The sequence below is a fragment of the Adiantum capillus-veneris genome, chromosome 1 (assembly GCF_014529385.1).
Source record: "Adiantum capillus-veneris isolate H3 chromosome 1, ASM1452938v2, whole genome shotgun sequence".
NCBI classification, from domain to species: domain Eukaryota; kingdom Viridiplantae; phylum Streptophyta; class Polypodiopsida; order Polypodiales; family Pteridaceae; genus Adiantum; species Adiantum capillus-veneris.
This window is the reverse complement of record NC_140931.1, coordinates 11,882,744-11,895,657: the sequence shown is the minus strand read 5'-3', so window position 1 is coordinate 11,895,657 and position 12,914 is coordinate 11,882,744. Positions and strand designations below refer to the sequence as shown.

The window sequence follows — 12,914 nt, the reverse complement described above, 5'->3', positions numbered from 1 at the left end:
TAAGACGATGTGTCCCAAGAAATGTATCTCAGGTAAGAAAAACTCACTCTTTTTCACATTTATAAGCAATTTATGCTTCCTCGGTGTCTGGAAAATCCACAAATGATCGATACTCTCTAAAAATCAAAATAGTCGTCCTGAAAGTTGTCTTGTAGGCGTCTTTAGGAGCAATACATATTTGATAATAATCACTCTTCACATCAATTCGGCAAGTAGAAATTTGAAGTCTGTCGAGTATATCATCGATCCTCTATGTGGAAATTTGTTATGGTTCATTGTTTCTTTATTTTGGCCTTTGCTAACTCTGTAAGGCCGGTTCGGTGGTGTACTACCAGGAATCAATTATGTGATCTTCACGATTTAAAGGAGGCAACTCGCTTTATACGCCTCCAAAGAAACAGTCAGCCTCTATTGCAAAAAATCTTGTCATTCTTTTTCGAGGTCAAACATAATCGACCTTCAATCATCATTCAGTTCTCTCAAGAAAATCGAGTAAAGAAACTTAATTTCATCAAGTACAATCTCCGTGCCCTTCATTTGTCAAAGTCTCTATCTTAGCCCGATAGTCAACCACAGCATTGTTCTTGTGGTACCAAGGGATTCCTTGCAGGACATCACACCCTTCCAAAGGGTATGATATAAAAGTCCTCGTGTCCTAGCACCCCTAACATTGCAAACAAAGTTTTCCAATGATCGGAGTAATGGCAACATCTAGTCCAGGTGCCGCTAGAACTGTCTTCGCCTGTGGCCTCAGCCTATCGGGCGTAATTCCAAGTCGAGCCGCCAATTCAAGTGAAAATAAGTTGGCCTTGGCTCCTCCATCAAAGAAAACGAGAGCTTCCTGATCTTTCACTTTGCCCCATGTGCGGCAAAGTTTTGTTCTTTCGTTCATCTCGGGCCCCACGCAATGTGGTACCATTTCTGCTTTCATCTTTTGTTTTCTTCTGCACTCGGCTCATAACTTTCATCTTTCCTTTTCTTTCGCACTCAGATGTTGCTCTGTAACTCTCAAGTTTATCTTCTGGTGGTACTTTGGTTCGTCTTCTTTTCAAGAGTTCTTGTCCATCTTTTTCTGCGAGTACAGGTTCCGCTTTTCTACACTCGTCTATCCTTTCGGCTTTCCTTCCAACCTGAGAGGAGAAGCAATGGCCACACGCCATCTCAAGTAAATCTTATAAATCGGATAATTCTTTAGGTGTTTCGCAAGTCTCGGGTCTGTGGAGTACTTGATAAATCTTTTCACAGATGTGTCAACCTGCAGGTGATGTTTATACTGCGTTCTGGCAAAATTTTCCACCGAGAATCTATCCAGATCTTCATTCTTTTCTTCGATTCCCGCTCCGGATTTCAACTTTTCTTTTGCGTGCCCATTGAGAGGTGTTATCTTTGTCAGATTGTCCACGAAAACCTATGTGTAATCTGGAATTCTTTATGGCTTTATGCTCTGTAAGACAGCGCTGAAGACGGGAGCGCGCCCGATGCGTGATGTATGAAGGGTGGGAGTGGCTAATAAGTCCGGAGTCGAGACACGAAAATTCTTTCACAAAAGCATGCGTGTGCTGCAAAAGGATCGGATCCTCCGTAGAAGAATCTTTGTGCTCTGATACTACTGTAACCGGCTTGGACACTCCAAGCAAGAAATCAATAGGAACACACAAACAAAAACTTCATAATTACTGAACTTTAATGGGAGGAGAGAGAGAGAGAGTCGACACGGCCCAGCCCGCCGGCAAAGGTCCGTGCCCAGAGGTATTGGCCCCAAAGACTGGCGCCCCTTTCGGTATTTCTTTTTATATTAATCTTTGAGCAAAGTACAACTTTCCGCGGGTGCTCGGTCTCAAACTCTACAACCAGATGCTCTGAGAAGTGAGCCTCCTTGGGTCACTTATGAAGATTACAAGGGTTGCTAAAAGCAGAGCCCAAAAGCATTAAACTCAAAAGCAAAGAGTTCCAAAAACAACTGATTCCCAAAATCTGCCATCAAAAAGCACTAGCGCAATTCGCGAAAATCCGTATAGGCTACCACCTCAATACTGTCAGCGCAAAATCAAGGGCATCCATACACTCAACCACGTCATTGTCCGTATTGCTCTGCCCACATCATCAATTTGTGACACTTATGATGTTTAAGAATATAGTGACTGTAAAATTCTCGTGATAGTCAAAATTATTGTTGTCAATGTTTTAGGATATATTGGTCGTATAAAATTCTCTCATTGATGAAACTTATTGAAAACGAATTTAACACCCAGAATGACAAGAATTCATTACCGGTAAGCACAAGGTCACTTTTTCCAATCCAACGAGGAGGAGAATCCATGAGGACATCTTATTACTTTCCGGGTGGACCCGTAAGGAAAAGCACCTTGCCCAATATCCTTTCGGCTGTGTGACTGATCTCTCCATGGCCAGCCTTACAACTTCTTGACAACACTATCGCATCTCTCTCTCTCTCTCTCTCTCTCTCTCTCTCTCTCTCTGTGCTCTAAAGCACCTCATAATCCACACTTCACAAAGATAGGAGCAATCTGAGCAGAATTAAGAGAAAAGACTTACATTTCCTACATGACTCTCCCACCAATTCTTACTAGAAACCACATCTATGAACTCTCCCACCAAAAAAAAGTTCCACTTTTAGCTTTGTATACCCACTGCACTTTTGACTTGAGCCAGAAAACACCACCACAACAAATAGAGTCTTGTAGTTAGAGACTCTTGGTTATGACAACACTACACATATGTCAGCACGGGTGACCATACTCTAAACTTTAGAAATTTATCTAAGAAGATGAACAAACGTCCATCATCTCTCGCTAAACTCACATGACTATTAAGGCACAGTTCCCTGGGAGGCACAATATGCCGACTCTCCCACATATAGCACTTTTATTGACCACTTTTCAATGCGTTGAATGCTTCATGTACTGTACTAAGGTTAAATAGTCACATGATTCTGTTGGTAGCTTGCTGAAATGGATTCTTCAGAATGACAAGAGATCGCTACGCTATTTTGGAAGTGTACAATTCGATTGCAGTATTCTCTCTCTCTCTCTCATGAATCGAGCCATTGAGCTAAGCAGATCGAGGCACCCACGACCCTCATGTCATCGACGAAGGTGGCAACAAAGGATCCAGACCATCCTAGCTCGACATGCAAGATGAGCAGTCAGAGTATTGACCGTGGAGGATATTGATGAGATTTGGCAGTGATCAATGAAGGGTCTCATCTGATGATTTGCATCTCATTTGACCCATCTTTGTTTCAGCTTTGTATCAACTAACCCATTATATCAGCCCTCACCCCATCACCCTCCCCACCTAATTCGTCCCAATTTCAATCTCACTTCTTTGTGCTTTTTTAACTTAGACACTGTATCAGATTCACCCACCTAAACCACCACAATTATAACTGTAAACTTCATATTTCCCAGCTTCTAGTAACCCACACTTCATAATGATAGTGGGTCCTGTGCATACCTATAAGGAAAAACTTGCACTCCTGCATGACAGCAAACTTTCAAGGTCAACTTGAACACAACAATTGGGAATCAATCAGTCCCATGCATGCATACATGTAAAAATTAGCAAGGTGAGTACTCACACCCAGAGAGCATAATAGTCAATTTGAAGCTCACTCCCATAACTAAAATTTAGTGCGCACACCATGAACTTGTCAGATGCAAGGTGGGTGCAAGTGTCGAAGACAGGGTGGATGGAATGGGAAAGCGGGGAGTGCAAGGTAAGAAGGCAAAGATGGTGGGGTGCAACTGGAGGGCACAAGTACGCATCAAGCATAAGTTGCAGAGACACTATACCCAGAGAGCAGCCTCTGATTACGGGCATGCCAAATTATTGACCATCTCTTGCACTGTCAAAAGTAGAAGAAGGGTATATGAACATGTTGACATCACGTGCCATGAAAGAAGCTTTCAATCCCTCAACGCAATCCAAACTTCGTCAGATAATCCCTCTCTTTCAAACAGCATTTCATTACAAAAGAGTCTGTTGAAGAATAAAACTACTGCCTATGGGAGTTACCAATCTAACTCCTTACAAGGACAAATCTACTACTTTGTTGACATACAGCAGCCACCTAAATTGTCATATTGTATGCTGGAACTCCAACAAGCAGTTGTCCTTGGCCATCCTTACAGCCCAAGCTACTCAAAAAGCTTTGATTTCCTAATTTTTCTTTCCAACTTTATGCAGGCCATGTCTAGAGCACCCTCTAAACTTTAAAGGTGTGCAGCATCATTCATCATTGCTGCCTTGCAGACGAGAAAAACCATAAACCAATAGACCATCCATCCAGCCACAGGGTAGAAATTTACAGCACAGGCTTTGAATGCTTAACAGCTCCAGAGAGTCTGGTATCATTACAGAGGGGAGTAAAATGTAGATTGTACCGAGACTTTTGCAGACCCCATTGAATAAGTGATCATCTCACACCCAAACTGTTGACAGTCATTCGCGCTCTACAGTTGTGGAGGCATTCCTTGCTGGGAAGAAACTTATAATCGACCATAAGAGCTTCACGCGGATCTTCAGTCAACTGACCTTGAAAATGCAACAAAGTTGTTGGGTAGAGCTTCTGCAAGAATATGACTTTGATATTACAAGTCACAGGCCAACAGTTGTGTACTAGTAGATTATCTATCTACGACCACCATTCCCTAACTAATAACCCAAAAAAAGAGCCTCTCAAGAGGTACAATAAAAGTAGTACTCGAGAACTAAGACTAGAAAGGGTTCTCGCCCTAAGCACTTGCTCAAAAGTGTTGCTTCTACTAAAGCAAAGAAAGCCTTGCAAAAGCTTACTGCTTTGCAGCATTGATAGAAAACTCAGTAAGCATCTCACTTGTTAGCCTAGCAACGTGTTAACTACCTCAAACAACCTAGTACTACCAGAGTTGCTTCCACAAAAGTTGACAAGAGTTACCCATTAGGCAGAAGATGCAACCATCTTTTGAAGGCTTGATCAGAAATGCCTCATGACCATTTTGGGGGATAGATATGCGCCTTGAGAGGAAAAACTGGGCACAAACTCTTACAAAACCAACTCAGTAAGTAAAACAACTTTGACATGTTCAGAAAATTAGAACCACATAATGTTATTTTTGAAGTATGATACTGGAAATCAGAACGCAAGCACACCTAGTTTCAAACTAAAGAGGCTGTATGATCATCACAAACGTCCTGTTTTGTATGGCATGGGATAGATTGCAACTGGAAGTGACATTAGCACCAGTTGTGGGCCCAAAAAGTCGGTACATGAAGCTTGGCAAGTTTCTACACAGCACTTAGCTTTTCCATAGTAACAAGCCAAGAAAACTCTGTTTGCTTTCAAATTTATGTTGACAGAAAAAGGAGAGACTTTATCCTGGAACTGGACCAGATTGTGGTCCAAAACACCAGTATCGCCGGTATGATACATGAGATAAAGCTATAGAACGAACAGTACACCTTTTGACAGAACATCTCCAGCTCCCTTGTGAGTCTGAAGTGGACGCCGCCACGTTTGCAGCATGACACATCCCCTTTGAACCTTAACTACATGTCACCAAATGCTGATGGACAGCCACACACATCAGCACAGCCCACAAAGAGACCCTTACAATAATTGCTGCAAAACATTAACATCTAAGACGTCAGATAAACAGAAACTTTTGCTTCTCAAGTATTATTAGGGGAACCTTGTTTACTCACCTGATGATGTTGGAGGGGAGGCAACAGGGGTAAGTGCAATCCTCTCGTGAAACTGAGAAGGGCTGGGCGATAAGCTTGGAGTAGAACCAACAGGAGCTTCTGACTGGACTCCAGAGGATGTTGGTGCATGTGCTACGGTCCAAACATCTGCAGACGGAGGGTTTCCAATGGGGTGGGATTTGCTTGCCACCATTGCTGGACTAGGACTGAATGCAGAAGGTGGCTGATTTGAAATACTAGGCGAGGTTGAAGGAGGCAATTGCCAAGATGGATGAGATGGAGGATACATAGGAGGAAGAGCCCCCACTGGATGTCGCCATTGATGATGCAGAGGAGCAGGTGCTATTCTGCTGGATATGGGTCTTCTTCCTCTTCTATGATACGGAGAAGCTCTTGGAGCTGTCGATGGCGTGTGTTGCCGATGCCTTCTAAAGCCTCGATGTCTTCGATTGTCAGCACTACCAGGTGATGAACAAGGTGAAACAGATGGAGCTGGAGAGGGACTAGGACTTGGCGTTTGTGCCAAACCGAGGCTGTACTCAAGATAAGAAGATAGCTCAATCTTTTTCACTCTTCCAAAGAGAGTATGATTTAATCCAAGATTCCGCTTTGGCGATGCAATTATCTCCCACGCCAACTGTTTAAGCCTTGGAGAAGGGAGCATTACTCCAACTACTGGTAAGATGGAGGTCTGCACAACAACTGGAGGATTTACTGTCGACCCCTCTACATTGGTCAACTGCACAAACAAGCTCTGCAAATACCAAATCCAAATTTGTCACATATTACAGAGCTACATTTCCTCGCATTCCCAACCCCCTGCCTCCACACGTAACAAACAGTTCAAACCCATTCCCTCAATGACAAAGGTTAATAGGAATAAAATCAGCACAAATCAAAACCTGAGGCTTAAGTTAATCATAGCATTGAGCAGTTTTCATTAAGAAATCTCAAGCAGTTATGAATTTTTAGGCTTCAGACAGAGAACATATTCTCATACCTCATTGGGCTTTAAGACAATTCCAGTTGCAAGTTGTTGTCGAAACTTTGCAAAGTTCCTGTGGACATGGGAAAGAGAATTGTGGAGAGTAAAATTGAAAAGGACAAGAACTTTTGATAGTGGAAATCCTGGTTGTGGTGGAACCACAGTAATGCCTCCAGGAAACTGAAGCACTTCAAAGTGAGAAACTCTGCCAAATACGTTACTCGTAAGAGACAGATTGGCTGAGCGTTGCATGAAAAGCTCCACAAATGTGTCCTTTAACAAGCTCAATTCTGGAGATGCTATGGAATCACTTGACCTATCAGGAGACACCGTAAACCGAACTTCTGTCCAGTTCTTGTAGGATAACGGGGCAAGTGAAACAATATCAATCTGAAAAAGTACCATGAGATGACGTGAATTCACTCTAACCTCCAATTAAGATCTTGAAGCGCGTATAAAAATGGTGAGTCATTGTTACCTGAGTGTCCGGGATGCCTATCTCATTCTGCAAGTCAACCTGCAATTGTGGAAGGCTTTCATGTATTTCCAAAACAGATCTGCGCAACCTGAAGCTGGCCTCAACATGAGCTGTGCAGACGAATAAAAGTTTCTTTAGATCTAAAAACGGCACTGGAAAAAAAAAAAAAACCATAACAGCAATTTAGGCAACTCTTGCCTTCACAACAAGGACTGAAAAAGTCAGAGATATTTTGATGAAACTGGTATCTGAACACTTGAAACTATAACCGCAAAGCTAACATAAAAGGTGCACTAAGCACTCAGATAGTCTCAGAAACCTTGACTCTAGCCTTCACCTTAAGAATGTCGGATATGCTGGAATAGCAATCATGAACCTGATGTTACATGTCATTATTTGAGAATAACTGTCATGTCATGTGATCCTTAGCAGTTCCTAGCAAGGGCAAATTGTGGGCCGCAATGCAAATGATTAAAACCGACACATCTAGTTCATCCCATATAATTATTGGGTACTGGACAGATTACAATCAATTTAAAAGCATTTTGGGCCAGACATGGACATATTGGAGGCCACCATACGCAACAAATCAACCCAAACAAAATTTAGTCTCTATCAATTTCACAATGAAACAATAGGAAGCCAATGAAACACAAACAAAATGAGCCCTTTTGATATTGTCTCTTATGACCGAAGATATGCAGTAAAACAACTACAAACAGATCAAAACAATGGTGATAACAGCTTAGGATACTATAGTGGAAAGAATATTGATACTGTGAACAAAGCTGCGTACCTACAATTACATGGTTAAAAGTTAAAATCTTATTTTGCTAAAATTTCAGTCCATTTTGCCTTTATGTGCTCTGAGTTAATATGTGATAGCACAAACATAAAGCAGAGGTGTATAACAAATCAGTAAAAGGAATAGAGCTACGTGAAACTTACGTATCCAAGGAGCCGATGAAGTGGGCTGCGAATCCTTGCCATTGCCTCTATGAAATCTCACAGACCAAATGGCAAATACAAGCACATATATACCAAGAATCACTGGTACGGGCCATTTGCATGCTGCCTTTGTGCAGCAGCAAGAGAGAGGGCCTGATGCAGTCGCATCCTCCAGCACAGAAGCTGATTCAGCTTCTTCTTTTCCCATGTACGCCTTTAGACCAACCTATGATTTTTGCATTGCATGATTTTGATATACATCGTTGCAAATTTCCATTGTGCACCTTGCTGGTCACAAATTCTCCTGCACAATGTAACATCTGCTGTTGCTCCTCCCTTTGGTTTTTCAGGCATTAGATTGCCTCTGAGCTTCTTAACCTAAAACTGATGTATGGAATACATCTGTTCTACATAACTGAAAGCATCAGAGAAAACATAGACAACAAAAACCCGCATTGCACTGTCTAGCATAACCTGCACCAGCTGCATTACATCCCCCTGCTCTTGAGTCTGATGCTGCCCGCAATTGCATGGCTGCAAAGAAAAATAAACCCTGGAATAGGGTTTCCGCAACAGTGGAGGCTCGTTCCCCTCTAAAGCTCCCAAATAGCGAATAGAAGGGCAAAGATCTGAGTTTGAAAGAGGTCTCCAAATGATACCCCTTCAGGAACAGACAAAGCGGAAGGACCTGCAATATTGATTGAAAACGAATCTGCGCGTGAAATTTGTACTGCTGAAGGGGAGGCTAGGGTCGATGTGCAGAGTCCGAAGGGAAAGTAGAGGATGTAACCTAAGGAGTGTGTTGATGAAGCTCCTGTGTCGCCATAGCCAAAGAGATAGGAGCTCGACTTCGATCCGAGTGCGAAAAGGAGATGGCACACACCCACAGGTGACAGATAAGCAAGCAAGGGGTCACTGTAGAGGTAAGAAAGAAGTCCTTGCGAAGGAACGCCCCTCCCCTTTCTTTACCCTTTTTCAAAATCTCATTTCCTGCCCATTGCTTTATTTTATCAGCAACTCGCCTAAGCATGTTGTAATGCATGTTGCCAAACCATGGTAGTTTAGCCAATTTCATCCCGCGCCAAGTGTATGAAGGGGCTTGAGCTCTACAAGCACTCAAAGTTCTATACTTACTAGTACAATAGCGCCGCCTTCTGCAGAAGCACCACCTCTTACCATGCTATGTGGATTTTCTTAGCTTAGACTTGCTAGCACTATCTACATGCAATGCCTTTTGGGCGGTTGGAGAAGAAGCCATGAAAGACATGATTGTCATATAGAGAGAGAGAGAGAGAGAGAGAAAGAGAGAGGTCGTAATATTGGCTCCACGTACTACAGTGCAACCTGCAAACGTGGCCACTTCATTAGAGAGCAAAGTTGTGCTCTTGCTGGACTCAGAATGCCTCTTGACACCTTACATCTCCGGTAGGAAGGCGTTTGCAAACTGCTACTCGGCTACAAATCCTATTGGCTTGGTAGAAATCCTTCATCTGAGCATATGCTTTTAGTCCAGTCACAAATGGAACACTCCTCGCTTTTGAGTACTCCTCATCATGCTCTTTTTATTTGTGTTTTACTTGTGTGGCAAACATTGTTTCTTCCCTTGATTGTCAATGGATTTGTTGCAGCTATGTGGACACAACATCGGTGATAGCAGAGATTGGAGGACATTAGAAGGAGGAGGCAAAGAGCGAAGGTGCTACAACATGCAAGGACAAGAGCATGGATCAAGGCAGAAGAGATGAGAGGTGTGGGTTGGAGTTTAAGTGTGGGGTGTGGTGTGAGGAGCACCATCCAACAGTAGCACCTCTCTCTCTCTCTCTCTCTCTCTCTATCTATCTATTCATGCAAATTTCACTGCCCGCAGACGTCGAACTAAGGAGAAGTCGTCACATTGCCCGAGGGGAAGTCGCTTCTCCATTTTTCTTTTGAGGGTGAAATGTCCTATCAAAACTTGATTTCTTTTTCTTCCCTCTTGCATTGTACTTGCTGCACTTAGAAACCCAGCAACCTGGAGATCCCTGTCGCTTGCAATCAACAACCTATCTTCTGCCTTTTGTGATGCTAATAGGAGTAGTGAGAGGTACTACTATCGGCAAAGCTTGAGAAATAATGGAATTCACCGCAGAGTTGTTGCAATATTCAAGCCAAAAGTTGAATAAGGAGAATATGGTGCAGTGTACATGCTTTTGGAGGACTGGCAAGAGGTTATTAGCTGGGAAAAAGAATAGCTTCATGTCAAGTGATTTGAGAGAGAGAGAGAGAGAGAGAGAGAGAGAGAGAGAATGTCCAATATTGTCCCTTGTAAATGTCCAATATTAGTGTACGTGTGTCTTGAGGATATGGTGTAGTATACGTGCTTTTGGAGGAGTGGAAAGAGGTTATTAGCTAGGAAGAAGAGTAGCTACTTGTCAGGGTGACCTGAGAGAGAGAGAGAGAGAGAGAGAGAATGTCCAATATTGTCCCTTGAAAATATAAGCTGGGAAGAAGAGCAGTTGCTTGTTTGGAAAATCTTGGACAATCTCTGTGTGTGTGTGTGTGTGTGTGTGTGTGTGTGTGTGTGTGTGTGTGTGTGTGTGAGAGAGAGAGAGAGAGAGAGAGAGAATATCCAATCACTGTTCATCAAAATCTATTTTTAAAACCAATGGAAAAAGGGAGAGCATTGAAAATCTTTCCATTTTTAGAGAAAATTTTAGGGTTTTTATTAGTTTTTACTCTAAAATCCTCTAAACGTCCTTCAAGGCAACCCTCAAAACTAGCCATGAATTTTTAATTTTTGTTCTTTAAAAATACACTAAAGGCTGGTTTTTTGTGAACACTGTGTCCAATATTGTTCCTTGAAAATCAAGGTTACGTAATAGCATAACCAAGATTTTTCAATATCAACCAGGAAATTTACACTACAAATCAGGATATGTGAGCACTAAAGTGTAACCATCAATTCCAACGTGCATGGTTATGAGCTCAAAGATAAGGTAAGGTGAGGTCTCATGTGGCCATGGGAGCAGCTGGAGCGAACTAAGCTAGAGTATAGATAGGGCATTGAGAGCAGCTGATAAAGCTACAGAGGGAAGAGCCATATGCATTGAAATTGGTAGAGAAAGAGACAGAATGGGAGAGGGGTTGGGACCCTCATTATGGGTGCATTCAAATCGCTAAATGGGGGAAGGATCCCAGTGACCAGGGAGTCGGAGCCAATATTTCTTGCCACATGGCCTCCTCCATTCTCACAATCCCTATTGTCGTAAACCTATTATAAAGACTATTATAAAGATTGTTGCTCCCAATGTACACACACACACACACACACACATTACACAAAGGCACATGTGCCACAGATTTTGCTCCTGCTGTAGTGATGCTCGGCTTCTTTGATGTTCAAGAGCCCTCTTTGTGTGTGTGTGTGTGTGTGTGTGTGTGTGTGTGTGTGTGTGTGTGTGTGTGTGTGTGTGTGTGTGTGTGTGTGTGTGTGTGTAGCTGTTAAATCTTAGATAATAAGACATAATTGAATTTTTACATTCAAAAGACAGCTGACAATGGAACAAGGAATAGCTATCTACAAAAACAACTCAATATTAGAATCATTTAAGTACAATGTTTGTAGGAAAGAGGTCACCTTTCAGTATGCAAAAAGTAAAAGAACTTCCCAAGTCATTAGTGAGTGTTCCATCCAGAGTAGGGTAGCTTGCCAAAGTAAAAAAACCTTCCAAGATAAGATAGAGTCCTTACCTGCATCCATTCAAACAAGACAACAATTCGGTTAGCCTTGGATGTGTTTTACGAGTATCAATGGACCATACCAATTGTTGTTCATGTCCATCTTACAAAACTTTTTTACCTTCAACAAGCTAGGTCCGCAGTAAAACCTTTTTGTTTATAAGTTTAATTATCACTTCTAATCTAAGTGACAAATTTCCCCTTCTAATCCAAGTGGTATATTCCCCAAAGAAAACAAACTTCATGAGTTAATTATCTATCATATTAGTGAGGTTCTATCAATAAACAAGCATAGATATTTTCTTCTAAGTATAGAACTAATGTTGTTTTTATGTTACAAATGGAGTCCAATGCAATCTATTCTTATAAGTTACAAACTTATAGCTAGCCAAGTGGTAGAGGCCTAGCCCGTCCAAAAAACAAGGACAAACTGTGATTGCAAATGATGTAAAGCATTAGGTCCTTCATAGAATGAAACGGATCATATTCCTTCCCATAAAAGCAACATAAACTAGTACATGGGTCGGAAAATTGTGGTGCAACAGTTTAACACTCCCTCCATACGGAAGGTTTTACCAAGTCACAAAAGCGGTAGACAACATGACATCCATTAATACCAGCAACTAAATCAGTAGTAGGAATCCATCCTTATTCGAGGTACAACCCTTTCAGAGCTCTTGCTCGGTTTCTTTCCATATAAATGTTAAGCCAAAACTGCCATATACTTACCTTCCAAAAAAGTGAACACAGAACCATTTCATAAACCATTTAGCAAACCCAAATCGGTGGGTTATACCCAGCTTTTACTGCCAAGTATAAATGATGATCCTTTTTTCAAAATGTGAGTACGCACAGTATTACAAAGTACCCAGCTCCTCAGATGCTACAAAGGCCAAGAATAAGCCCATTTATTTTATATAAAAAAAAGTTATGCCGAGAGTAGGTAATGTCTGCAAACAGTAATACCCTGCAACGACTTTGAAAAATCCCAAGTTACATGATCATATAGCAGTTTATAGCCATGCTGCGCACAGTTTCTTTTCAGAAAACAGTAGGGAAAAATGCTTTTTATACCTCGAA

General features: G+C 41.9%; 1 protein-coding gene across 12 annotated transcripts; it reads right to left on the bottom strand.

The window, feature by feature from the left end:
* Positions 1-3,953: 3,953 nt before the first annotated feature.
* LOC147464329 (uncharacterized) lies at positions 3,954-8,905 on the bottom strand. 12 transcript variants are annotated; one of them, XR_015188331.1, is made up of 7 exons: positions 8,118-8,905; positions 7,170-7,279; positions 6,707-7,081; positions 5,707-6,460; positions 5,155-5,623; positions 4,940-5,046; positions 3,954-4,591 (listed from the first exon to the last, which is right to left on the bottom strand). XR_015188331.1 is itself a non-coding variant. In XM_086514059.1 (5 exons), exons 1-5 carry the CDS (start codon positions 8,323-8,325, stop codon positions 5,547-5,549), a joined length of 1,524 nt encoding a protein of 507 aa, XP_086370185.1. In that variant the 5' UTR covers positions 8,326-8,905; the 3' UTR covers positions 3,954-5,546. The 12 variants fall into 12 exon arrangements, 1 of the variants encoding a protein (XP_086370185.1); XR_015188333.1 differs by having other exon boundaries at positions 3,954-4,557; XR_015188335.1 differs by having other exon boundaries at positions 3,954-4,552.
* Positions 8,906-12,914: the final 4,009 nt, after the last annotated feature.